Source organism: Electrona antarctica, assembly GCF_951216825.1.
Source record: "Electrona antarctica genome assembly, chromosome: 20".
In the NCBI taxonomy this organism is placed as follows: Eukaryota; Metazoa; Chordata; class Actinopteri; order Myctophiformes; family Myctophidae; genus Electrona; species Electrona antarctica.
Window position 1 is genome coordinate 9,748,691 of NC_136801.1, and position 27,891 is coordinate 9,776,581.

A 27,891-nucleotide genomic window follows, 5' to 3' on the forward strand; every position below is an offset into this window, starting at 1 on the left:
AATAGCAGATCTGAAAACGCATTGTGCTATTTTTACTATTAAATGGGGCTTAAAGGCAAAGCAGCACTATGTAGTTTGGGGTATCAGTTGTTACTTTGGACACAAATAACATGGCAGCCAACGTCTTTGACTTCATTACCCAAATGTCTCTGCAACTATGCATGTCCGGCGAGGACGTGTTGTGTTGTTGTGTTGGCCAGTCTTCACTTTGACTGACAGTTCCGCCTTGGTGCCTCGGCAAAATGCCAGGATAGCAGGGACCACCCTGAGTCTATACATTATGGAAGGATGTTTTTATTGCTTAAACATAATTGTGTGGGAAAGTTACATAGTGCTGCTTTAATTCACAAGTAATGTATTTTGTAAGTTTGAATCCCAAGGAGACGCCAAATGTATCTTTTGGGTCTCGAGCTGAAATGTTTGGGAGCTCATGTGATTTGTCTGGAGTACAGTAAACTTGAATGTAAGAGATATCCGTTTGGATTTTCCTGTTACAAAATGAACTTTCCTTTCAATATATTTTCTCAGAGGTCATAAAAATGATTGACAAAAATAGACAACGGAGTCGTCCAAGCTGAATGCATTACAAGCATGCAGATCTTTATTGTTGCTATTCCAACACGGCTCTTTCTTTACCACATTGCTTTTTATGTAGTATGGTTTAAAGCTTTACAAAAAAATGAAGAAAAAGACAAGGAAACAAAATATTTACAAACTATCTGTGCAAACATAATTCTTCTTTTACAACACTCTCCTAAAGTACTGGAAAGGCATGCATACAAATAAACTTTGGTGTTAACAAAACTACTCAAATTCTTATTAGAAGCATCTATGTACATGTCGTAGAACAATTGAATCACTTTTGTTTTTGTTTGTTTTAGTACAGTTCATATTTAGACGACAATAAATGTTAACTTAAGAAACAAAGGCCTCCAGTAAAGCTACAGAGGCCACAACTTCAGCCATCACACCCAGAGAGTGCATGTACAAGTCTCCAATATCCCATGACTGCCATCGACCATATCCACATGGTGGCCATTTTGAGGCACCCCATTGGTTCGGAAACCCTCGCCGGGTATGACATAAGAGCAAATTGTCCGCCATGTGAATAATGGTCAATTGGCTATAGAAGTGACATACTAGCAACAACTTTGGCAAATAGGCACACTAAAATTGAGAACTTGTGTTACTCATGATGATACCAATTTTACATGTCATGTAAAATAAATTGGCAGTGTACGTGGATAAGTATGAGAAACATATTCTTGACAAGACAAAAGTCAATGCAGTTCCACTTTAAACGTCTGTATACATCATGTATACATTCATTAAAGGCATTTACAAGGGCTGGGTTGTGGGTCTGACAAACAAGAAATATAAGAAGTTTAAAATATACTATGAATATCCAGTCTCTGTTTTGAAAAATAAAACACACCATTTTTTTACATGATCTTTGTGATTGTACATCAACTCTATTATTCTCTATTCATAGATACTGAAAGAAAAATATATTTTCAACACCACTCGAGTCTCAAATAATGAGAGCCCTCCACTTCAACAGCAAAGTAGTAAAACTAAATCACTTTTAGTTAGTTCTTATTTTTTTCTCCAAATTATTTACTGTACATCTGATACACATTTAAGAAATAGTCATATTTATTTCAAGTTAATATAATCTGAAATGGGAAAGCGCAGCTCAACAAAAGTAAAATTATGGGTGTGAGAATGGTGTGAGAATGCCAGTGTCAAATACGTGTCAAATAAAAACGTGTGTGTGTGTGCGTGCGTGTGTGCGTGCGTGCGTGCGTGCGTGTTATTATGTGCATGTGTTCGTGTGTGCATGTGTCTGTACTCTGTATATACATTGTTGGGGGCCAGCATCACTTAATGTTTTTTAATATCAAACGAAAGAGAGAGAAAGCATGAATGCAACAATAAAGAAAATTCAATGGAACAAACATGGATACTCAAGTCTACCTGCCACAAGAGCAACCCAGAGGGGCCAAACATTGGGGAGGGGGCCTTAGATGGTGTCCTTAGCCCAACCCAGAGGGGCTAAACATTGGGAGAGGGGGCCTAGATGGTGTCCTTAGCCGCGGTGGCTGTTGGGATGCAGGATTTGCCGCCGGCGCCGTTGTGAGGCCTGTAGCTGGTGAAGCTGGGAGTGTGTATGGTGCGGATGCTCTTCCCACCTGGGCCCAAAGGGGTGGGCGACAGAGGGGAGGGGGAGGAAGAGGAGGATGAGGAGAAGGAGGAGGAGGAGGAGGAGGAGGAGTTGTGCGCTCGACCATTTTGAGTCTGCGAGGAGAACGAGAGAGTTTTACCTGTGTGCTGTGAGGGGGTGGGGAGTTTAAGGGAACCGTTAGAGAGGGAGGGGATGTGGGAGGACACGGAGCGAGGTGCATAAGGAGACGGGAGGGAGGACTTGGAGGTGGTGGAGCAGGGAGAGGGAGAAGAGGAAGAGAAGGAAGGGTTAATGGAGTTAGTAGCGTCTGAGTTCTGAGCAGGCTGGGAGCTGCCTTTACTGGAGCTAGTGTAAAAAGCAGGGATTTTAGAGGCGGGTACAGTAGGGGGAGTGGCTTTATGATCCCCTCCAACTCTTTTAGCACTTCCGTTAGCCTGCAAATAGAGATGCCAAAGAACAGAGACTGGGCGTCAAAAAAGGAGTTTGGTCAAATGGAACAACACATACAAAAAAAAGGCGAGACAATAGTTAATTCTATAAGTTATAGACGTAGGAACATAACTACACATTAAACACAAATATTACTAAGACAACTAAGAGACACAAAAAGCTTAAAACTGCTACATCTACTGTTGTTTTACTGGGTTACTCGAGGTGGAAAACCTTCTTAATGAGAAACGTTACAAAGAGGCAGAGAAGAGGCTGAAAGAACAGTGCATAGATAAGAGGACAGAATAGAAATGAATGAATGAAGGGAGGGAGGGGGGAGGGAGGGGCGTCTGGAGACTGGCCCGTGTTAGAGGGACTGTCAGGCTTTGTCAAATGCTGTGGATGGAGAATTCAGAGGGCAGGAGGTGTGCAGGAGGTGTACAGGGCGAGAACGAATTAGAGCTGGGAAATTGAGTAGTGAGGAAGGAGGGTGCATGTCTATGGCCAGCTGAGCCAACCCTCCACAGACATAGATTGGGTGCAAGGTAGTGAGTTGAGTTGGTGGGGAATTCTCTTAGGAAAGGAAAGATTTTAAAATAAAGTGAGGGGTTATTCTTTTTGTCTTAGAGCAGGAGTGCATTCTGAGAAAAGGGGGAGCGTAGCCCAATAAATTAAGATTTGAATAGAGCCAAAAAGCGTCCTAGGGTTTTGGCAACACTGATTAGGAACTCATCTGTGATGGAACCGGAGATGCGATGACAACTCAGTCGGCGACAAGAAGAGAATTGTCTTTTCTTTGCCATTTTTCCATTTTCTTTTTTTTTTTCTTTTTTTTTTCAGTAAGTCACCAACACAGTGAAAGCCATGAACAGTGTGGACATGCAGAAGCAAACAGTACGTACGGTGATGTTATGGTGGTAACAGTCAAGAGTCAAACATGCCTTCCAGTCAGAGCAGACTCGAGAGAAACAAGAACAGATCCACAAGGGCTATCTGGGGCCCATTTTCTTTTTTTCCCCTCAAAACACTTCAAATCTCACAGCTTTGCTTGTCTTTTTCCCCCTTATAACACAACACGTCTCGTTTTCTATCTCTTGGTGAGTTTGTTTCCTCTAGTTCCTCTAGGTAAGGCCCTACAGTAAAACTACCTGTCGAAACTGCCTCTGAGCGTCCTGTAGCTTTTGCGGTTTTCCTGCTTTGTCAGTAGTACCCGGCGACTGCCTGGACTTCGCAGACAACGGGACGGGCATCCGACTAGTAGGAGACACCGCGACACTGGTGTTCTGCAGGAGGATCCAAACGGGAAAAACAAAAACAAGAAATAAAACAAAAGAAAGAAAGGGGAAATAAAAAAATAAAGGAACACCACATACAGTAGGAAGTATGAAAAATCAAGGCACTAACAGGTGAACACCTGCTCAACAGTTTACTTTCATCAACACCAGTGAAAGAACATGCACCCCCTGGGACCAAAAATACACTGTGTACAGTACATGCAGTCGAGAACCAGACATAATCAACATGGAAGTGTCATTCTGTGATTAAGAGCCACACGCTGAAACCCCCAGTTAAGAGGAAATTGAAGGAAGAGAGACGCTACGCAGGAACCCATGAAAATGCCACTCCCCAATCATGTCTTGTCAACCATGATTTCACAGAGGGAGAACAGAACACCAAGGTGGACATATTCCGACATTTCCAAGCACCTGTGGAGTGGATTAATGAATTTTGTAAACTCAGTTGTTAGAGATGGAGTGAAGGGAAGGTTGGAAGATTACAAAAACAAACAGGACCCAAGGCCTTTCCGACGCAACAAGAGCTAGAGAGAGACCTGTTGGATGCTGCTGGGAGGACTGGGGTTACTGGTGGTGGTGGTAGGTATAATTACAGGACGAGGAAGGAGCTGTGGCTTGGACTTCTTCCGCAATGAGCTTTTACTGGGAAGACAGATCTTCGAGCCGGTGCTTTTGGAGGAAGGGAGAGACAGGGTCCTCTTCAAGCCCACTCTCTCGGAAGCACTATCGTCCACGGCTTTAGTCTCATCCGCGCACGGTTCCTGTGGGGGGCACGGCCCCATCTCACTAATCGTGGTCTCCAACTGCTTGATGGTCTGCTCTAGGCTGTCCAGTGTCTTGTACGTGTTCTTCCTGATTTCATCCGTCCTGCACAGGGAGTCGGAATTGTCCCTTTTCGCCGGAGCCGAGCCCAGGGCCGCCTGGGATTTCGAGCGAGTGATCTCAAACCTTTTTGCTTCTTTGTGTTGCCTGACGGTTCCGTCAGACTCCTCCTCGTCTTCGTACACCACCACCTGCAGGGTCTTCTTGCCCGACTTGGTGCCCGCACGGATTGCCTGCGACAAAGCTGCCAGCTGCTTCTTCGGGAACTTGAACTTGAACTTCTTCTTACCTCCGGTCGTCTCTGAGTTCGCCCCGCCTTCCATCAGCTCCGACACGGATGAGGAGGAGGAGGATGATGATAAGCTATTTGCAGCTTTTGCGGACCTGTCGTCTCCCCCCTTGGGCCCTCCGACTATTACCTGCGTTCCGTCGCTCCTCTCCGTGTCCGACTCTTCGCTCTCTTCATCGATGCGCTCCTCCGCGAGCATTCTCTCCAGCTCCTCCTCGCTTTCGAAGATGGTGGATAGGCGCTTGTAGGCAGAGCGAATGTCCATGGGCTCGTCAAAGATGATGATAACTGGCTTCCTATTGTAGCCGATGTCCGGCGGAGCGGAGGGATCGTTGATGGTGTTTCCTGTAATGTTGCCCCGGCTCCCTACGGTTACTGTCTGGACGCTACCTTTCTTTGCATTGACCAGTTCCTGGTATTCCCCGCAGGTCAATGCCTGGACCTTGGTGCTGGTGATCATGAAGGCTATGTTGTCAGGCGGGGGAGGAGCCTCTTCTCCGGGGAGGTCAGCACTAAGACCGGCATCCTCATCGGCTGTCTCAAACTGACCCCTGGCCTGGTCACCGCCATCACAGGGGGCGGCCTCTTCTGGGGGAGGGACAACACACTTGGGTGCCTCTCTTATGGTGCTAGTGGTTGAGATTGACACCTTCTCAGTTACTACACTCTTACTAGAAGAAATGTGCTCCTGGGTGGCCGAGGGCTCCCGTTTCTTCTCTGTGTTAATCTGGTTAAGGGTCATATTTGCCCCTGCCACTTCCTTACTGGTCTTCGTCGATTGTGAACGTTTCATGTGCTTTCTAGGCAGTTTGAAGCCATTCAGACCCACAGGCTTAGGTGATATAGGTGGAGGTGATATTGGCGGAGGTGATATTGGCGGAGGCGATAACCGCGGGGGAGAAACTGGTAGGTCAGACAATGGCTGTTGCTGGCCTGGGGAATTGTCATTAGCATTGACATTTGACACCTGTGTTGGGGGCAGTGTGGGCTCTCGGCATTCAGGAGTTTCCTCCGTTCCTGGCGGTGGCTGTGGTTGGTCTTTGGAAATCTGTCCTGTCACATAGTATATGACCTGCAGACATGGAAAAGACAAGAGCACAGGCAACCAGGGATACAAATTAATATCGGATGTGTTTTCATCATTTGTGACTTTCTGATTTATTGTGAGATAAATCTTTACTTTTTAGCAAATGAAACATATGAGAGAGAGAGTAAAGTATCATACATACCCCCTGGCTCTGTCGGAGCGTAGTGTTGCCATTTTCATCTATGTTTGGCTCTTTATCTTCTCGACTGGGCTCTGAGCTCTGCTAGGACAATGTTTAAGGGAACAATATTATTGTGCATTGGTTGTGCAGGGATGCGATGGACTCAATATCACTCACATGTCTGTGATGTCAACATTACGTTGGGGCAATAGCTTTCTACAAGTGATCACATGGCATGTCTCAGCAAAGTGAATGTGCTTCTCTGGTTTTATGTGATTCGATTGTCTACAGCTTCAAGCAATATTGCATTTATGTGATATATGTAACACATGCAGGGACATTTGAATTGTAAATTATTCAGTGGAAACAAATCAGCGTATCCATTAACATAATTGCTCCTGCAAGAAATATTACACAATACATTCTCACTTAAAATACTAACTGATCAGAGAAAATTATTTATCATTTGTTTTACTAAATAAAACATGAGGGAAAAATAGGGTGGGACTCAGTTTTTTTTTTTTTCTCCCAATTTAGACATTATGCCAATTCCCAATTCCCTGAAGTCAGGGACAACCACATGTATCCTCTGATACATGTGATGCCACCAGCTGCTTCTTTCCCCCGCCGCCAGGGAGGAGTTTCACCGGGAGGCCTAAGCGTGTGGAGGAACACGCTATTCCTCCCAGTTGTGCTCCCTGGGCTGCACAGCCACTGATCAACCTGTAGGACTCAGGAGTGATTATTGCAGCCCTCCGCACCCAGCTTCCCACCCACCAACACGGCCAGTTACATTAATTGGAACGACCACATTTATTTCCATTTAACTACGTAATAATACTTGAAAATATGCAAGGGCCATGTGATGACGTACAAATGAGCCTTAATTTGTCACATTACTGTGATGATCAGTAAAATGGGAGATCTGGAATCATACTCACACTTCCCTTATGTGCATGGATAGTAAAATATTTTGTGACAATTTAAATTACAGCAGTGTGATAGGTAAATAGGTATTAAAGTGAATTAAGCCAATCCAGGGAAAGTTGTGCAAAGACGCAGGAATAAAACAGAAGAATAGTTCCCCAGAGAATGTAAAGGTGAGGGCCAAGAGCATGCAAAGGGGTCAGAGTGACCTAGGTATAGTGAACCAAGTCTGCAAAAACAGGTTGCGTCCAATACATTACAATGTTTGTTTTCACCCAATAGCCAATTAATCCTGAGGTATTCTCAAGACGATTTTTGCACGAAGAGATGGCGGTTTACAAAGAAACACAGAAGACGATTTAATTGCCTGTAGAATACAGTAGTTTGTACAGTAGTTTATTGTTCTGGGTGGAAGAAAAAAATGAAAAAATAACAAGCAATAATGAAATCAGCTGCATCGTTCGTTCCATACACAGAAGAGACAGAGAATCTTTTCGGAACCCTTCATCGTATTGCAGACCAAATTTTGTATGCAGACTTAATCCTGAAACAATACAGAAGCTGTGACTTCCAGCGGAATAAAGAAGAGGGGAAGGAAAACGAGGCGGGGGGAGACAGGGAGCTGTCTGAAGGAGGAAGGCAGCTGTTACAGGTTTCTCTCGAGCCAAAAGCAGGGGAAACAAGTTGCAGGAGGGTTAAGCCGAACGGCCGGTCGATTGATTGATTCACACAGTCGGCAGAAGCAGGCAGGTTAGGTGGACAGCCGGACGGCGGCGACACACAGTGACATCCTTTACCTTTTTCTCTTTGAGGGGCAGCAAAGCCCCCGGTCTTAGCTCTCTTATTTGTGGTTCAATGCGAGTGGTGGCGGGGTCTGCCACATTTTTCACCCCTACATCCTTAACTGAGCACTTCTGGAAAACCTGAAGAGTGGGAGAAAGTTCATGGAATTGGGGAAAGGAAGGAATTCAGTATCTTGACCCACGTCCTTTAACACCACATCTGGAGCCTTTATTTGTTATCCATGACGGATGTCCAGATGAAACTTTGTTTTAAAGGTTTTATTTGCAATTTCACCAACCGTCAGGCCATTTTCTCCATCTTCTGCCAGAATTCCATCCTCCACAAGAATAAGGGATAGATAACCACCCAATCCCACAGTACACCCAATAACTATTTACAGCCTTACCTGGATTGACTGCATGCGTGTGCGTGGGTGTGTGTGTGTGTGTGTGTGTGTGTGTGAGAGAGAGAGAGAGAGAGAGAGAGAGAGAGACAGAGAGAGAGTGCATAATTATCTCTCGAGTTGTTGTGCCTCTAACCTGGAGTTCTGCCATGATCTTATCCCCTTCGTCCTCCTCCTCTGCTACAGCGGAGGCAGTGACAGGTGGCGGTGTGGGAGACTTGGCCAACGTCTCTGCAGGCGCCTTGGCAGGCTTGGGTTGGGGAGACGGAGGTGGGCACTCCTCTTCTCCCTCCTGCGTGAAATTATGGATGGAAGGCCCGTTATATCTCAATCAACACAAGGTTCAATGTTTAGTCAGTCACAGGTTTCTTTTTCTTTTTGTAACAGTAGCCCAGGGGCAAGTATTAAACAGACATATAAAATATAAAAATAAACCTCAATCCCCTATCCCACCCTCCGCCAACCCACAATCCCAAGGATAAGTCAGTCACAGGTTTCACAAACCTTTCTCTAAAAACAGCCCGATTGCAGAACATTCTCCAAGTAACATTATATTCCAGGTTTATTTCTCAATATATGTTTGTGGTTGATTTGACCAAAAGTGTGACAGGTACAAATGATCCCAAGAGATGAGGTTTCCCGCACAGACCAGTCAACAGAGACAGATTGCCAAGCAGACTTTTGTTTGTTTTGTAAATGGATATTGTGCCAATTTAGTTTTCTTGGGACTTTCCCCTTGCCCGATTAAGGGTCTATGCTGGAATAGACTCAGGGTGTGGTTGTGTTTCCTTTGTTAATTGTGGACATGTAAAGCCCAGTGATTAAGGGCTATACAAATATACGTGACTCGACTAACCTGAGCTGAGAGAGAGTCCTTTCTGCTGGTGGTGTAGACAACCTCGCCGGAGCGCGTAGTGGTCATGCCTGAGTTGGCGCTAGGGTAGGTCTTCCTGGGTGGGGGTGGTGGAGGGGACTTGCTGACTTTCTCTGATCCCAACTTGGTGACCTTTTCACTGGACACTGCTGGCTTGGTGGCGGGGGTGCGTTCGGCACAAGCCTTGGTGGGCCTCTCCAGAATAGGTTTGACCGGCTTCTCCAGCACAGGTTTAGGAGCTTTCTCTGGTACTGGCTTGGCTGGTTTCTCTGTGGTAGGCGAGGGCTGTGGCTCATCTTTTGGCAAAATAATAAACAGAGAGCATAAATGAAAGAGTAAATTCCAATTCAGACTCCACAAATCAGACGTTTTACAAAGAGCCTGTTGCATTGTGCTCTTATGACAAAGTATGGCAGCCATGTGAATGTGGTCATTTGGTCAATTAGTATTGACTGGGACCAGAATCTGTGCAGGTGTGTTTACCTGGCGTTGTCTCCACGGGGGTTGGAGAGTCTGCCTGGTCCCCCGTGGCTGCAGGAGGCGCTGTTGACTTCTCCTCCGTGTCTAGACTGGGTATGCCCTTCATCATGTTGACCTGGGCCTCTTGGAGGATCTTTGCAAACTCTTTCCCATCATAATGACCCATGTTCTGCCTCTTCTCCTCCCACTCCCTCTCTGCAGCCTATCAGGGTCAAGGGGAGGGGAGAGACAATTAAAGGCGAAAAAAAGGGAGAAAAGGAATGGAGAGAGAAAGAAACATGAAGATGGGGACATTTTTAACATGTAATAAGAATATTTATTTGTGTATATGTAGCACGTATCACCTACACCTAAGTTACCTGAGTGTTTTACATAAAAGCGGAGAATTAAATCAATGAACAAAATGAATAAGAAATACACATAAACTAACGTTGAAAGAAGTGAGTGATTGCCAGCCTGAGCTCCTCAGGCAGGTCATTCCAGGGCCTGCAGGTTTTTGCCAGAAGACCTCAGGCTGCAGTCAAAATGTCTATTTAGTCCATTTAAAATAAGATGACACTGTATGATGTCTTCTAATCTAGCTGGTGAGTGAGCATACCTCAATGGACATGGCTCGGTTTTTGCCCTTCCCTTGGCTGCTCTGGAGTTCTTCTATGACCAGATTCTGGCTGCCGTTATTAGTGGGGCTGACGGGGGACTTCTTGTTGCGGACAGGGCTAGGTGGATCCGAGGCAGCCGCTTTGGGCGAGTCCCGGCCTTGGCTCTGGCCAGGGAAGGGGCTGGCACCTTGCGTGGGGCTGGGGGTGAGCGGGGGGCTGGGCTGGGTGGTCAAGGCCGCGGACTGCTGGCACTGCTGCATGTGGACCGGGGAGCTCTGGACGTGATGGATGACCACCGGGGAGGAAGGCATCACCTCTGTCCTGAGCGTGGAGGTCTGTGGCTCAGGCTGGCCTGAGGCTGGGGGTGCGTCCACATGTGGCCCAGACTCAGATGCTACTGTAGGGCCAGTTTCCACTGGGGCCGCTTTTAATGAAACATTAGTGGGCTGATCGCATGGCTTCTGATTGATCTCAGTAGCACATCTGAGAATTGGAACAGGGGACAAAGGTAAGGAAAAAGAAAATGAGTTCAGGTTAAATATGTTGATGCGGGGTGTCCTGTAAGGCTCTAATAATGACAAACAAACAATGTCCTGATTAGAAATGCAAAGGCCACTTTGCACTTTGCAAAAGTCGTAAAGAATATATTCGATGAGTGAAAATGTTTGCATAATGAATTCAGCAAACGCTAAATACAAATATAACAAGTGGAAAAGAAAACCTGTAATGCACTGTACATGTGTTGGGCAACATGGCAAGCCCAGTTGAAAAGCCATGAGAGGGGAGAAGAAAGGGAGAGTGTGGCGTGTCTGTCACTGACATTTAAATGGAAATTAGGTGCTGCAGTTTTTTCTCCCGAATTAATTCAGCAGTGCGGTTCACTGGACACGATGGTACTGAATCATAGACGGGACGCTACGCTCCTCCGTCCACGCTGAATGACCCTCCCTCAGATAGATAGGATGAATCTCCGCCTGCCAGTGTAATCAACCCTGCAATCTCTCACATTCTGCTGAACAGAACCTCTGAGAGCTTCTGCTGTCTCGCTCCAGACAATCTCGCTCTGATTTATATTGCTTGCACATTGTGTCACACACCTTTTTTCCTCTCTTCTTTTTTGCTTTTTTTATACAGGGTTCATATACATTATACATGTTCGCTGAGCACAAACTTTTCAGCAGCACTGTGCTACACACGCGTACAGCAGTTACACACATTCACACCTGGTAACTGGAAGCTGCCCAGTGCAACCACAGTCTTATATCGTTTCGCAGTTTGGGGGGTTGAGTGCCTTGCTCAAGTGCACTTCAATGATGGGTACTGAGGCGGACTTTTCCTGCTGGTCCGGGGAATTGAACCGACCAACCCCTCTGGTCACATATGCTTCCTTTACTTTAGCCTAATGTCCTCTAAATCCTTTTCTGAAAAACGTTTTCATGTCAAGGACCCCCAACATTATATGTATTTGGCTGCGGACCACCATCTCAGGGATCCTCAGAAGCAAAGATTTGAGTTAAAATAATCCATTTAAAAATGTATATTAATAATAATAATAAATAATAATTGTAAGAATTGCACACATTGTAACGATTTTTCAAAAATAGTAGATCTACAAGTTCATGGAGCAGCCGATGTAGATCTGCTATTTTTGAATAGCCAAAAACGACACAGATGCTTTCCCGTTTTTTGGGTTACCTGTGAGTCCCAAAAAACTATGGTCTTACATTCTCAGGCTGCTGAGCGTCTCCGTGAGGCTCTTGACCCTCTTCAGCATGGTGTCCAGTTTGTGTGGTTCCTCTTTCAGGAACCTGACTGCTTCCACCTCCACCCTCAGCACCGCCCGCATCCTGGTCTGTAGCGCGGGAAACTCTCCTGCGACGCACGGGAGAATGCAATTGATGAACGTGAAAAGTCACTTGAGAGAACCATTTAAGTGTGGCAACTAAGTGTGTCTTAAGTAACTCATGTGTTCCTCCTACACTAAGTGGTCAGTGAACTCAGTGGTTCTCAACCTTTTCAAGCCGTGACAAATAATAAAAATAACAAATAATTAAAATATATATATATATATAATCTTTATTGTCCCGAAGGCTATTCGTCTTCACAAACATCACAGAGCACATAACACCAAGACAATACAAAAACATGATATAATCATGTGGAAACCCCCCTGGGAGTCCCGACCCACAGGTTGAGAAACACTGAGTTAACTCTCTAGCTCTCAGCCAAATTCTGTTTGTCAAGACAGTTTGGAGCATGGTCATTGGAGCATGGTCATGGTCATTTGCAAAGACCATGTTGAACACGTTGTCCAATGATTTGACTGTTGGGTCGCCTTACCTTTGAGCCCTGCCAGAGACTCTCCAACCTTCCGCAGAGTGACGGCTCCTTCTTCCACGTCCTTCATGGTCACCGCTCTGTTTGTCCCACCCGAGTCCCTCTTCAGAGAGTCCACAAACTGCTCCAAGTCACTGCAGAGGCATGGAGAGACCACACTGTAAATAAACAAATGGCCCTAACGCAGCAGAAATTTGCTTTTCAATTTGGCTGCCATTTGTTGTTATTATATTTTATTCTCTTTTCAGTAAGACTGCACAGCTGATGGAATTGAAGTATAGCAACAGAGAGACAGAGAGAAACAAAGAGAGGGAGGGAGAGATAGAGAGAGGTAGAGAGAGAGAGAGAGAGAGAGAGAGAGAGAGAGAGAGAGAGAGAGAGAGAGAGAGAGAGAGAGAGAGAGAGAGAGAGGGAGAGTTATCTCTCTTAGTAATATTCTAATAGAGTACAGTACAGTAATAGTTGTACATTTGACTTATACTCTTTATAAACACTAGGGGGCAGAACAAACTCAGTTATCCTGGGGAATGACATGCATAGAATGTGAGTGCAGGTAAGGATCAGCATTAAATACAAAGAGGAAAACATTCAAAAGCCAATACATGTAAACTGAAAATGATGAAAACGTAAACGTGTCCACTGCACCGTGCATGTTCTTGTCTGTACGAGACAGCTTAGAGTAGTCTACTCTACTAGACATGATTGGATCTCTTCCCAGGCCAAGACCCAAAATTGTGTTAACATTGAATCTGGGCTTATTTGTCCAAGAGCACTTCCTCGCATAGAAAACGCTGAAGGCTGATACACAGGCCTCCCCATGGCTTCTGAAACTGGCAACTCCAAGGGGAAATGTCGCCCACGATAACATTGTGTGCCGTGCCGGATCGCATGAGAGGGACTAAAACGGTGATTCATTGTGGCACAGGTACCCTTGAGAAATAGTCCTTTATTGAACTCCCCTAACAGGGACTGGAATGGAGAGGCAACACATAGACTGTCAAATACACCGCTAGGATGAGGCCTCTTGGTCATAGGAATAACAATGGGAAATTCCAGATGAGAACAAAGCAACTTTCCTTTAAGACAAGACCTCCACAGACAGGAAAAACGGATAAATCTTTAACCCAGCTCTATGGAGACTGAGTCAGGGTAGTCTTCCAAAGCCATGCAACACACAAAGGGCTACTTAGATGAGCGACTCCTGACGCATACTTACGCCAGGGCTCCACCGGACGCGTTGCGTCTCCGTCGCGTCGCGTCAAAAAACGCACCGGTTCAATTTTAATGCACGCGTCGCGTCTCCGTCAACGCGGGCAGTGGAGCCACCCTTCATTGATTAAAAAGGGAACATTCCCTGACGGTGACGGAGACGCGACGCTGACGCGCCCGGTGGAGCCCGGCCGTTACGGCCGGGCTCCACAAACAGCTACAAATGCTGAAATGCATTTCGACGGAAGCCAGCAATATTATAAAGCCACACAAACTGATGCTGAACACTGATGCTACGTGACCTACTACAAACAAACAAAGTAAAAAAACTTAGTTTAAACTTTTTCAGCAATCCAATGACGCAGTGAAGCGTCAATCAATCATGTGTTTTTGTTTCACCATTTCTACTTCTATAAGTTCCAGTTTTCTGTGCTACCCTCCTTTTCATTTAGGCAGCGAGGCTAGATCAACACTTCAGCAGCGACTTTGGCAACAGTGTAGCTGATCACACATGGCCATTTTGTAGCTTTTAATTATTATTTCGATTTTTACGTTTCCTGTATGTTGTTCCTGTACTATGTCTTGTTGACATTCACATGAAGTGGTTGGGATCCATGTCCAGGCTTGTGACTTATGACTCATGCATCCACAGACTCAATGAGGAGGAGGTGTATGGATCACATGTCCGCTCAGACACACTCCCACCACAAGACAGAAGCTACAGTGACCACAATCACACGGCAGGCCATACCATGTTCGAATTACCTTTTATTTAGGTCATGTTATGATCACTTATTAGTGCCTGTCTGCCTTTATGCTTGATAGCACAATTCCTGTGCCAGCAGCCAAACCTATTTTGCACAGGATTTGATTCTGAAATTGAGGGGGGGGAAAGGGAGTAGGTGGAGACCCCCCCACCCCCTCTGTGTTTTGTTTATGTTCGAGTACCTACAGTAGATGATAAAGGCACAATGTCTTATAAACTCTGCACTGTAAGTAAGTAATTAGTCAGTGGATTAGTAAGTGGATGGAAATGGAGAGTTCTCTCTTTGATGGACGAATTCCACTCAAAACTCAAAGATAGTCCTCTGTTAAAGATACAAGTGGATCGAGATGAAAAGTCAAATTCTCTCTTTGATCTGAAGGACAGTTAGAATTCTTGTCTGTTCACTCAAAACCCATCTGTTTTTTTATTTCTGTCTGTTTTGTTTCTTTGTACACTTGAAAAGCAGCAAGTACATTTTAACACTACATACTTTTGATACTTTGAAAGTACATTTTGAACTAAATACATTTTTGAACAGTTAGACTCATGGATGATGACTTAGTAAGATATCTATCCTTACTGTACTCAAGTACTGTAAGTACCTTAAACGACTCATAAGAGGTGTAAATGTAAAAGAATGTTCAAAAGGTTTCAGAAATGTTCAGAAATGGAAAGCAATGTGACGCATTGTGAGCTTGTAGATCGGCTATATTCGTTGTGTGACCCCATCACACAACAAAGCATAAAATAGGTCTTAAGTGGTTATAAACTCCGCTGTGTCTTGCGCTTCAGGTGAGGCCACAGTAATTTAAGAGCTCGTAAGCGGTGGCTGATTTGGCGTCTCTGGAGAGGCCGTACCTCACACACTGCATCCCCACTTCGTCTTGAAGCCAAGCCTAATTAACCAGCCTTATTTAAAGCACTGGCGTTTCGCTGACTCACATACTGGCGAGACACCAACGGTAACACAGAACTCCGTCCACAGTCTTGTGCCTGTAGTGTACACCTCTCCCACTCAACACTCTCTCTTCTCCTCCTGTTGTAAACTGGGAAATGAGCTCCTACGTAAAAAAAAGTCCAGAGCATTTATTTGACCTCTTGGTCCATCTTTCCACTCTAGGAGTTAAACGAACTATTCATTATTTTTACACTGCTTTCATTGGGGCATATGTTTATCGACATCCAGCAAGACAATACTTTCGACCTTGCCCGTTAAACATCGGCATTAAACAGATTCAATTACCGCTCCCTCCCTGTTGGCAGGGCCGAGGCGTCGCGTGAATTACATTCGTTGCAAGGCGGTAATAAACAATTACCCCACACAATCTCTTCAATTGTTCCAGGGCTGCCGTGTCTTAAATGAGAGGCAGCCATTGCCTGCCTGTGTAAACGTGTGGGCTGCAATTTGGAGGGCGTTGGCTCGTCGGTGAGCATAATGGGAGTGAATGGCGCAGGTGAGCTGGTGAAAATGAAGCCCCGCGGGGCATTCCGGTACATAGAAACTTCTTGACTGCAGTCACGGGTGTGTGTGAGACGTAGCGACGTTCATAACATGAACCCACACTGTCTATAATTAGGGCAGTGGTTCTCCAAGTGGGGTCCGAGCAAAATGAGGAACCCCAGCCTGATGGAATGTATGGAATGCGTGTGCTAATAAAAAAAAAACGTAATACTTCCTAAGGTTAATAAGGGCATCAAAGCAATTTTTACCAGCTGCTTGCCAGCTGGTCAATGAAAGCCTTCAGAATGTACGCGACATCGTCATCAGCTATAGTGTACTGAATCCCTACCCCTGATTGGCTGCTTCTAGCCTATGGGACGGCAAAGCGGCCTGGGGTCTTCAATTTGGCTCCGCTGTGTCTGACCATGCGTGCAAGCGGCTGTGGTGACGTCACCCCACCTACATGAGTGTGTGGCCTGGGGTGAGTGTGTGGGGTGGATACGCCCACTGGTCTTGGATCAGTAGTATGCATGCAAACTTCAAGCGAGACGGAGACGGCTCCTCGGAGACGAGTGTAGGCTAGTAGCGAAAACGGCAGCATGTCAAACAAACACAAAAGTCCTTAGAAGTGTGGTTGGATTTTATCAGTGCTGCAATCCTTTCATGCAAAGGTGGTAGAGCACGTTGACTTTAACGACACTTCTCCACAGAAACACAAGGTTCATGTTATTATCTAATCAATGTATAGAATGTATCGTGATTCGTGTCTGTCGAGTCTCTGTGTACCCCGGCTGCACTGCGGTCAGCTGCGGTCAATTGCGACAGCAGCGTCACACACTATATTTTTGAACGACGTCCACGATGTGCATTTGTGTGTGTGTGTGTGTGTGTGTGTGTGTGTGTGTGTGTGTGTGTGTGTGTGTGTGAAAAACGTACTATACAGTGTTTTTAATTTTTCATTATAGTTATAGGGCAATTATAATGTATTAAGGCATTAAGTCATTAGCCAGAGATCTTTTTAATACATTGTTTTGCCTTTTGTTTTGCCCTTTTTTCTGTTTTTCCACAGAATCAAGTTTTACGGTCATGATTCACCAGGAACCCGGGTGGCTCGATTCTAGACTTAAAATAATTGACATCAATATATTCGGAAATCTCTATATGGGGGAAATGAATGGGCTTTGGATCGGAGGAACCACAAAATGGCTGCCACTTGCTATGCCCTACATATATATCAGAGAATGAACACATCCTTTACCTGAGCTGTGCTAGGACTCTCTCCTCCAGACCCAGGTATTTGTGCCGGTCCTCCTCCACCAAGGCCCTCTGTCTCTGGACGGGGTCCTCCGCACGCCGCATGGCCTCCGCCAGCTTCCCACTGATCTCCTGCTCCGTGTGCTTCAGCTGAACGCGCAGCGCTTCTTGGTTGTAGAGCTGAAGGACGCAGGCGGCAACACAGGCGGCAGGGACAATTATTATCGTGATAAAAGAAACGCTCACAATAATTGTATCGAAGTGATTTAAATTCATCAGGAAATTGTCATCCGTCGTATATTTTCACGATTTTTCTAAAATAGCAGACCTACAAGCTCATAGCGCGCTACTCGGTGGCGCGCTATGAGCTTGTAGATCTGCTATTTTTCAATAGCTAAATTATAACATAATGTTTAAAACACCAAAAGGGGTTCCCGCCCAAAATGGGTTAAACCCTCAAAACTTGATAAAAACTGTAAAGAGCACATTTGCTACGCTCTTATTTCACAGCAGATCTACAAGCTCGGCTATTTTTGGCAAACGTACTGTACCCCCCAGAATAGGGATGCTGAGGTTCAAGTGGTTAAACAAAAGTGGTATTTTAAGTTTTAAGCATATTTCGATTATTGCGATAATATCATAAATCACAATATTGTTTTTGCCACAATAACCGTCAAATGCAATTTTCTTATGGTCACCACACATCCCTAGTATTTGGATGTCAGAGTCTCCAACCTGGCCCTGTTCGTATTATTCTTCAGGTATGCCAGTAAGATCACTTTTACATAGATATGTAGTTACAAAAGATAACTAACTACATATCTGGGACAACCCAATAAGAATGGTCAGTGTGTGCTCAGTGAGTGCTCCCCGAGTGTAACGCTCTGAATTTCCAAACGTCATATTTTGTTTTACAGGAAGAAATCACGATTGGATTTTGATATATATTTTTGACATAATTTTTTTTAAATACGTGCACAATTTGAGGATGTGATCTAAAAGTGTTAAAAACAAACAGAACGTTCTTACCTGAAGTTGTCTCATCTGTTGGAGCTGCATGCGGAGGTCAGACACGTTCCTCTTGCAGTGCATCAGGTTGACCTTCAGGGGGGCCGGGCTTCTTTCTAATGGGGCAGCGCTGCTCTTTGGAGCCAAGACAGGGGAACCACCTGATCCCAAAAAGTATAATACAATATAATTATTATATAATAACAATAATAATAATATAACATGAATATAAAATATATATTAGTATACATGTTAATATGTTAAAACAAGTTCCATTGAGCCAAGCCAGAACACAATCATTAAAAAATAACCATGCTCAAAAGATGCACGTGGCATCAAGTAAAACGTTCATGGAGCTGTGTCTACTGTATGTAATCTATGAAAAAGTTTCATCTGGAACACAATTGTATACAATATGTAGTTGGGGGGGGGGGGGGTCCCTGCTTCATCTCTCTCTCAGCTAAGGGGACCTTTGCCTGAAAAACGTTGGAAGACCCCTGGTCTATGAGTTATTGTCCAGGAGACAGAGTGCATGTCTTCTAACATATTATTCGCCCCAGGCTGGCCTAGACTTAATGTTCCCCTTCCTAATGTTTAGTAATGAGGGCCTTGTGCTTTCTGTGGCGTCTACTTTGCCCACCACTACAGCAGCAGACAGCCACTTAGGGCTGCCTGGCTGGCAGCACCTCTGAAATGAACGGCCGTCCGCCCGGCCTCTGTGTTTCAATCAGAGAAACATGTGTGCAAAGGGTTTAAAACCATGGAAACCAACAGACTTCATGTTTTGTGTGGTGTGGGTCAGAGTGACTCACAAGGTTGCCGGTAATAACACTTAATTTGACACAATTCACTTTGAAAAGCCTTGCAGCCATACATGGTGAATGATTATGATATTGCCTCAAAACGGACAAGCCGAATTTGACTGCAGTCACTTAAATCCAAATCCTTATTACTCCTTTCGATATTTTCTATTTTATACCAGTTTTACACACTGGCACATTCACTATATTCAGAGGTAGTAACTTTCCCATTACTAATGAGGACTGTCCTGAACTAAGCTGGCCGAGGTAACCCCAGTCCCCATTGTGTATGCTAAGCATTAAGTCCACCGGCAGGGACAAAGTACCTGTCGAGAGAATGTTTCTCTAGTGTGCTCTCTAAATACTCGCCCAGCAATGGGGTGTAAAGAGAGAAAATACCTTTGTCTTAGTAATCCCACAAAGTCTATTCACTGCTGTCTATCTTAACATGGGTGACAGCTGACAGCTAGACAGCTGCACGGACCTGAAGTGCAGGTTAGCGTTTTTGCATAGGGGGTTCCTGTGTGACTACTACTCCTCAGGAACAAGATATCCATCAATGGAAGTAGCGTAGACTACTAGACACTAGAGTGGTTACAATGAGCCAGCGTTTCGGATCACATGGGAGTGAGCACAGCCAATTCCTTGTGATCTGCGAACGTGATACCAATGAGGCAGCCGGGTACAGATCAGACTAGCATAAAATCCTCTCCTGTTTTGGAGATTCATCCGAGCAGAACATTTGCATGGGCAATTCCGTCTGAACCACATGAAGGAATCCGTCAAAAGACATGAGATTATATTTTTGAGAAGACATAATAATATTCAGTTTTCATTCTACCACTGTTGAGATTGCATTTTCTTCCTATCAGACACATCTGCCCACAGACCACTGCAGAGATGAGATTGAATTGCTGAATCATCTTGGCAGACTAGAGAGGTAATCCTTCTGCCTTGTTTTAGATGGAGCTTCCGGGGGTTGTGTTAGCTTTGGTGCATGGCCTTTTTTCCTCCTCTTAACTCCCTTTAACTTGAATGTTATGTATCAAAGAGGGGGGATTACGAACCGGTCACAAGCACCGAGGCACAGACTTTGTTTTTGTCTCTGGGGCAGCGCAGCGCACATGGCAGACTGTGCTGATGGATGGTAAATGTCTGGGCTTTATGATTTAGTTGAGAACAACAAAGACACTGACCTGAGCTGTGTGCGCTGTGGGCACTGTGGGCTGGGGATGATGTCTTCGGTGGTCTGTCACTGAACCCCAGAGAGAGAGAGAGAGTTTCATCAATGCAGGGTTTTAACACACAACAAAATACTTTGAAGAGACTGATTGATTAGAGTTAAAGTTAATATTAGTACAAAACGAACAACACATTCGAGTATGATGAGAAAAAGACTGACAGAGAGGTTAAAATGATGTTAGCAAGTTTTACAACTTTGCACATTCACCAAGACAGTTTGAGAGATACCCATTTTCATTCAAATATTCACATAGTGTTTTCCAGACTGTTGCTCAAGCAAACAGTGTTAGCTTGATGTCTCAGTGGAGCAGCTTCAAATGCACAGTTAAGTTGCAGCCAGATAAATCATAAAAGATGGCATTTGAGCCACAATATCAGACCACTGTCCGCCCAACAGTATTTCCTCCTCACCGCATGGTATTTAACCTGGATGTGTCATATGGCCGTACTAATAGAGACACCTGGATAGCCAGATTTGTCATTTGAAACTCAAATTCCCTTGATGCCTCATTCGTCTTCTCGCCTTGCTTACCTGAGAAGTTCCTTGGAGCCACTACTGTTTGGCCCCTTTAAAAGTGCATGCTGAACAAGGCCAGTCAAGCTGGCAATCTGTTGCTCCATAGCCTTCATTCGCTCTCTGCAGAAAACATCAGAAAATTATACTTTGAATACTGGGCCTGAGGGTTGCAATCGAACTACCGTAATCAATTATATATAAAAAAAAAATAAGCGATTTTGGGGGGGGAGGGGGAGGAGGTAAATTAGATAACGAAAATAGCAGTTATTTCTGCGATGCAACTCGTTGTGACTGTGAGCTTGTAGATCTGCTATGTTCGCTGTCTAGCACCGTAGAACAGGATTTGTGTGGTTAATCATAACCAATAGATTTAGGTGAATATAAAATATCAACTGGAAATGTTTTGTGTCGATTATTTGTTTTATATATATATATATTTATTATTATATATATATCTTTTTTTAACAAATTATCAAAGAAAACTTCTCGTTTATCAGATTAATGAAAAAAGTGGTATCAAAGAAAAAAAAGAATAATCGCTAATAAAATAATTGCAACCCCAGTGGGCCCTTCTGGGGATTAGACTATCGTTGCTGTCGGGTAGAAACCTCCTATCTCCATGTTTTGACTTTTGTGTTTTTTCGTAAATTATTATTTCGTAAACCTGATCATACTACAGCGTCACACAAAACGATCCAGAAGCTTGACAAGCGACACGTTTTGAGCTTGTAGATCTGCTACTTTTGCCATTTTTTTTATTTGAATCCTGAAAAGTAAGACTTTTGGACATATGAGGTTTCCAGACTTTCCACCCAACCCGACAGAGACGCTATTATTCTAACAATACAATTATTTCAGATGTTTTTTGGTTAGTTTTTTAAGCAACTGTGTTGGTCCTAACGTAATGTCAATTTGAATTACCTAACCTTAATTCCAATTTTCTTTTGCAGGTGATTTATACTGTGCAGGCGGTTATCACAAATATTATTTCAACAACTGATTAGGTTCCTGACTGGTTCCTGGCTCTGAGTTAAAACTTTGAGAAAAGCCTGCGGTCAAAATAATCGTTTCTAAATTGCAACAGGGCGATTCTATTAAAACTGTTGACTCAGAAAGAGCGGTGGTCTGTCTATTGAAGCGTGCACACTGGCCTCTTTAGGAATCTAAACGGACACAACTAAATGGACGTCAAAACTAGACTGGGGGCTGTCTGCTGAAATAGACCCCTGGGGTTAACAAGGCTGGCCGGTCAGGGGTCATACAACCGCGGGGGACGTGGTGGTTTTGGCTAAAACAATCGAGTGTGTGACACGAATTGATAGGTGCCCGGCAGGGAGTGAGTGGAGACAACCTCATCAATTCTCATAATACTCAGCCTTAAGAAAGCTGGTGACCACGGGGGCGGGTGAATCGTACACGAGGAGGAGTGGTTGGTGAGCCTCGGGGTTTGGAAATAGTAGCCCCATTGTTTTGTTTTTTACCCCATGTCATCAGCTATCCATTGGTGGAAGAGGACATGGGGGGAGGGGCCAACCGAGGACACATGCAGTGTGTGTGATTCTAGCCGTGGTATTTTAATTATCCAGCGAAACGGTGAGTCAACTGACACGACAATAACAAGACTTTGTGCACAGCAATGCCTTGCCTCAGAAAGGCTAACTTTCCTGCAGTCTAGATGCAGTGGTTCTCAAAGTGGGGTTCAGGGACCCTCAGGGTTCCTTGAAGGGGTTCCAAACGGACCCTTACAGGTCTGTAACTATGAGAGTGCACAAATGGAACCATTTGTTCACTCTTATTTATGGTGGTCCTTGAAATATATATATATATATATATATATATATATATATATATATATATATATACTTTTTTTTTTTTTTTTTTATTCTTGTTGTTTTTCTCTCTCTGGGACCGCAGTCTTCACAGTAAAATCCTCAGTACACTCTTGAGAGTGTACAAAATGGGACCATTCCATTTGGTTCCATTAGTACACTCTCAAGAGTTACAGACCCGTAAGGGTTCAAGTGGTCCCTGAACCAGTGGCCTACTGACACTATGGCTATGAGAGAAGATAAATGGCGTTCAGGAGCGTGTATATTTTGAATGTGAATTACAGTACTTTCCCACTCAAATTCCTCTCCTATTTTCCCAGACCACGCCGGCGTCCATGCCATTCCAGAAGGGTCTTGGGCTGCCCAGGTGGTCTGCCCGATCTCTGTGACTGATTGGGCTGTTTCAAATACCCCATCTGACCTGGTCAATATTTTCTTTTGGTTTTCCTGAGTATGCACGTTCGTTCGCCTTCAGCCCACTCCATTTTAATGTGCTCCGCAGAAACCACACTTGACTGGCTAGTTGGCAAGCATCCTTCCTGTGTTTATGTGCTCTCAGCCCAGTGAGGACCTGCAACGCCAGCCCAGCAGCGCTAATGACTGACCGTCCACATGGGCAGAAACTACGCAGGGCAACTGTTATTACAATGACCAAGTTAAGGAAAATACACAGCGGGATATGCCATCCTCTTACTGCGTTTCAAAAGGTTAAGGGGCGGTAATAATCAACACTGTCATCTGTAACGTTGGGATAAAGACTTACTAATAAGCTTCAGAGAAAATAATAATACCTAGACACTTCAGGAGAGACTACCCAAAGAAAATATGCCTATAGGCTGGTTGTATAGGAGCAAAATGAATTCTACTGATCAACAGTTGAGACAAGAGACCATAACATTGGCCAAGGTGATGGTGATGATGAGACAGAGTTGGGCGATCTTAAAGCATGACAACCCACAGTACAGTTAGGGTGATACTGAGATGCAGAGTTAGTCCATGCTCCCATGCAATGTCGTCGCCCCACCCCTCCCCTTACCGTGTCTGCGGTTCATTGGCTTGCGGAATGGGTCCTGGCAGGTGACCTTGCAGGTCGCCGACAGGTGGAGAAGGTCCCACGTTATTGCGAGGCTTAGCCCCCCCGGCACCCTCCTCCTTTCGGAAGGACTGACGCACGGGAGAGCAGCGATCCAGGGGCACCGCGTGAGGTGGCATGCCGTGGGGCGGCCCGCCGTGGGGCGGCCCGCCGTGGGGCGGCCCGCCGTGGGGTGGCCCGCCGTGGGGTGGCCCGCCGTGAATGTCAATCATCCGCATCTCCGTCATCCTGTGAGGGGACGGGGGCGGGGTCTTGGACCCCAGTGTGGGCAGTTGGCTGTTCCTGGATTTCTGCCGGTACAGAGAGGGGTGATCAATGGTGTCCGTGGGGCTGGCGCTATATCCCGACCCCGTCGAGCGGATGGAGGCCCGATGGTAGCCCTGTAGGCCGTGCTCCGGTCCGTCAAGCCCCGGAGGAGGAGGGTGTGGTCCGTGGGCGGAGGCCATTGCCATCCTACCTTCCTGGAGCAGGTACGGATCGGCGTAAAGCGCCTCGTTTCCCCGCGCTAAACTGTGGCTCTTCGCGCTAATGTCCTCGTCCGGCTTGACGTCCCGTCTCTCCAGGATGGCGCTGGGACACGGCGAGACAGAGCGCGCCGGAGGGGTGGCGCTGGGCATGCGGTCCCGAGGCATCGTGGCGCTGACCCGTCCCCCTCCAGGGATCCTGGAGGGGGACGGGGGCATGGAGTGAGGCATGGGGGGAGACATGGAGCCCTGCATGGGATGGTGGGGCGGCGGGCCAATGGGGGGCTGTCTGAGAGGATGAGGGGCCGGGCCATACATCATTTCTCTGTGCATCTGGAAAAGAACGAAAGCTTCGTTATTGGTCACAGAAACACTGGAACTCAATTTGCGATGACCTTCCTTTCAAAAGTGTTGGAAAATAAATATATTGGAAAAACATACAGTGACATCATTAGATTAATAATCTACATTAAGGGTCATTGTTTTACTTTCATTTCTGTTTTTTTTTTAATGTATTTTTTTCTGAAAAACCTCATGTTTCTATATCAGTGGTTCTCAATATTTCATGTCAAGGACCCCAAAAATTATATGTAATATGCCACCGACCCCCATCTGAAAATATGTTGTTCCAGGCCCAGAAGCAAAGATTTGAGTTTAAAACTGAAACTCTGAAAGAATATATATTCAAAGATGTGAGGCACATTTTCACGATATTTCAAAAATAGCAGACCTACAAGCTCATGTATGAGCTTGCAGATCTGCTATTTTTCAATAGCTAAATTATAACATAATGTTTAAAACACCAAAAGGGGTTCCCGCCCAAAATGGGTTAAGCACAGTGATCTATGAAAGGTGCTACTTCAACTTCAACTTCAAAGAACTTTATTTTTCCTTTCGGAAACTTCTTTTGTGCAGTGGTAAAGACAGAAATCACAAACACAGTTACTATATAAAAGATCATAAAAACGACTTTTTAAGAGAGACTACTTAAAAGCATAATAATAAAATAGGACATTTTAATCCAAACACTAGACAAGACGAGAGACGGACACAAACACCACTCCACCTGTCGCCACAACAGCGCCCGGTGCTATAAACTTGTTAACAGATTAACAAAGCAGTCAATGGAATTAGTCACTAATTAAACACAAACCGGTGTGGTACGCCCAAGGTGGTACCATCACAACACTGAGGAAGACCTGTCCGTTGCTCTGCATGGGCATCTCAATAAAACTATGTGAAAAGGACATGACTAAATTTGACTGAGGGACTGCCATTGGATTTTTTTGAATTTTCGTTTTTTCATATGAAAGCAGGGAATCATAGCTTCAAATTGACATATTGGTTGTTCAGTTTGACCCACCAGTTTTGGAGATATGGCTTATAGAGTAATGTCTTGCAGAAAACAGTGAGTTGAGAAAACAGGCTTGAAAGGTTCACTTCTGTGGTCTCTAACATTACACCTAGCTACATGTTTAAGCATTTATTTCATATTTACATGTCAATTTCAGCTCTGACACTTATTTCAGACATGCTCTTCTAGTATGTGAAGAGAGTGCCTGTGCTATTAACTCATAAAAATAAAATAAAAAGGTTTTTCTCCTCTGGTGAAAAGCTGGAATGTGCGCGATGGCAGTCTCTCAGTCAAATCTGGTCACATATTTGGCTGGCTGTTTTCTCACTTTTACCACCCAAGGTGTCAAATTCTAGTTTGTTATATTAAGGAAAAATCTATATCTCTAGATGATATTTCAGCACAAAAATGCTTCTGACCTGGCAAATGAACTAAATGTTTCAAATTCATTCTCTACCTACTGTCTACTTTCATATATTCCTACCCAAACCTTGCCAGTCTACCAAACTGTAACAACTGTCGAATCAATCAGTCAGATAAACCAGTAGCTATGCTCCTTACCTGCTTACGAGTCCTGATTTCATATCCTGATTTTGGCCCAAAACTAAAACAGCAATTTCTTTCTGTTGCCTTTCAAAGAAAATACATGGTCTGCCGTTGTTTTCTTAGTAGAGAGGTAATTAGATAGCAAGGATACAACTGCAGTAATATTTATCCAGGATTTCACAGAAATTCCAGCATGCAATGTGATATCACCCCGGCTTCTCTTAAGGATTTATTTTGTAGATAAAAACAAGATCTCTCTGGATAGGAATTAAGTCTACATTTTTGAAAAAGGTTACAGTGATTGAGCATTGCGCATTTCTTAAAAGATTACACAACCCCTGTGAGCTCAATTTACTATCTTGTACATGAAAAGCTGTGGCTTTTCTAAAAACACTGAGTGAGGGATTTCAACTATGCACCTTAAGGGCTACAAAAGTAGCTAGTTAATTTGCAACAGGTCCGTTCAGGAACCTCTCTTTTTATACAGGCAGCTTCACTGGGCAACTGTGCCTCAGGCTGACCACCCATAAAGGACCCTAAAGGGGCTTACTGTATATACAATGAAGCTAATTAAATATCTGTTCTGGTATAGTAAGTATAGTATTCTCAATCTCCGGCTAGGCGGTAACTCTGCATGGGGTGTCTATAAGTGTTCTAGGTATTTTCGGAGGGTATACCATAATTATTCCCTCCCACACGCACGGTGTGCGCACGGAATGAAATAACCACTCTAACAACGCTAACAAATGTAAGTGTGCCATATCTATTGCTCGGACGCCACATTATCACCTGAAAACGGCTATTGAAGTCCACATGCCCCCAGCCCCTCCTACGTATCAGATATACGCTACCTCGGATGGTTAGTAAACAGTACAGTATACGATTTTTCCCCCCCTTCTTTTCATTAAACATTTTCTGGGATGGTATGCTACGTATAATCGGATATAGAGTACCACGGTAGAATACACCACTGTGTCTAAGCATGTACAGATTGACTGTCACTCAGGTAGTAATTCTACCTGTGGTACTTGTGGTCATGTGGTGAGCCACCTGCTGTGCAAAGCATGATGGCTTTTGCCATGACTATAAACAATTATCTCGGCCGCAGTCTTATCCACTATCTAATCTCGCAGGTCTCTTCCTGTGTGCATTCACCTCAGCTGTTTCCTCTAGGCCTTTCGATTTACTGACACTTACTGAGAGGGGGGAGGGAGGTTTACAAGCATTGTAGCCTATACAGTTCATTTGCAAATGCAAAGATTTAACTTGGCACCCTGTGTTAGCCACATTAACCCCGGAGTCACTATTTTGGGCATATATTAATTCAATTCATAAATTAAATAATTGCTATTTGTCATTATGGTACACTATACAGGACCTAGAGCGTTAAATATAGCGTGACAACCAGTGGTGGAAAAAAAGTACTAGTAAAAGTATAAATACTGTAATAAATGTAGACACACTACAAACTAAATATACTTAAAGTACCTAAAGTAAAAGTACTCATTACACAGAATGTCCCATTTCATTCGTTTTAAGAAGTTTTAATAAAATCCTTTTGAAAATAGATGATCTACATACAAGCTCAATGCGACAATGTGTTGCATTGTGATCGAGCTTGTAGATGGGCTATTTTCAAATAGCTGATATATATATGAAGTTCTGAAGTGGTTAATGTATGTTTTGTAATAATCCAAATCGGCAAAGTAACTAGTGACTAAAGTTTTCAAACAAATG

General features: G+C 44.5%; 1 protein-coding gene across 2 annotated transcripts in view; it reads right to left on the reverse strand.

Moving 5' to 3' along the window:
* Positions 1-562: 562 nt before the first annotated feature.
* kiaa1217 (KIAA1217 ortholog) overlaps positions 563-27,891 on the reverse strand; it is a 171,943-nt gene continuing 144,614 nt past the window's right edge. Inside the window, exons 7-22 of one of the 2 annotated variants that reach the window (XM_079490049.1) lie at positions 23,734-24,587; positions 20,884-20,988; positions 20,306-20,364; positions 18,331-18,470; positions 17,306-17,481; positions 12,635-12,765; positions 12,019-12,166; positions 10,294-10,777; positions 9,699-9,897; positions 9,198-9,511; positions 8,478-8,633; positions 7,953-8,078; positions 6,250-6,330; positions 5,988-6,092; positions 3,763-3,897; positions 563-2,619 (exon numbers count right to left, since the gene is read on the reverse strand). In XM_079490049.1, the coding sequence (XP_079346175.1) occupies positions 2,077-2,619; positions 3,763-3,897; positions 5,988-6,092; positions 6,250-6,330; positions 7,953-8,078; positions 8,478-8,633; positions 9,198-9,511; positions 9,699-9,897; positions 10,294-10,777; positions 12,019-12,166; positions 12,635-12,765; positions 17,306-17,481; positions 18,331-18,470; positions 20,306-20,364; positions 20,884-20,988; positions 23,734-24,587 (3,756 nt within the window). In that variant the 3' untranslated portion in view covers positions 563-2,076. Of the gene's footprint in view, positions 2,620-3,762; positions 3,898-4,445; positions 6,093-6,249; positions 6,331-7,952; positions 8,079-8,477; positions 8,634-9,197; positions 9,512-9,698; positions 9,898-10,293; positions 10,778-12,018; positions 12,167-12,634; positions 12,766-17,305; positions 17,482-18,330; positions 18,471-20,305; positions 20,365-20,883; positions 20,989-23,733; positions 24,588-27,891 lie in introns of both variants that reach the window. The other variant, XM_079490048.1, reaches the window with a different exon arrangement.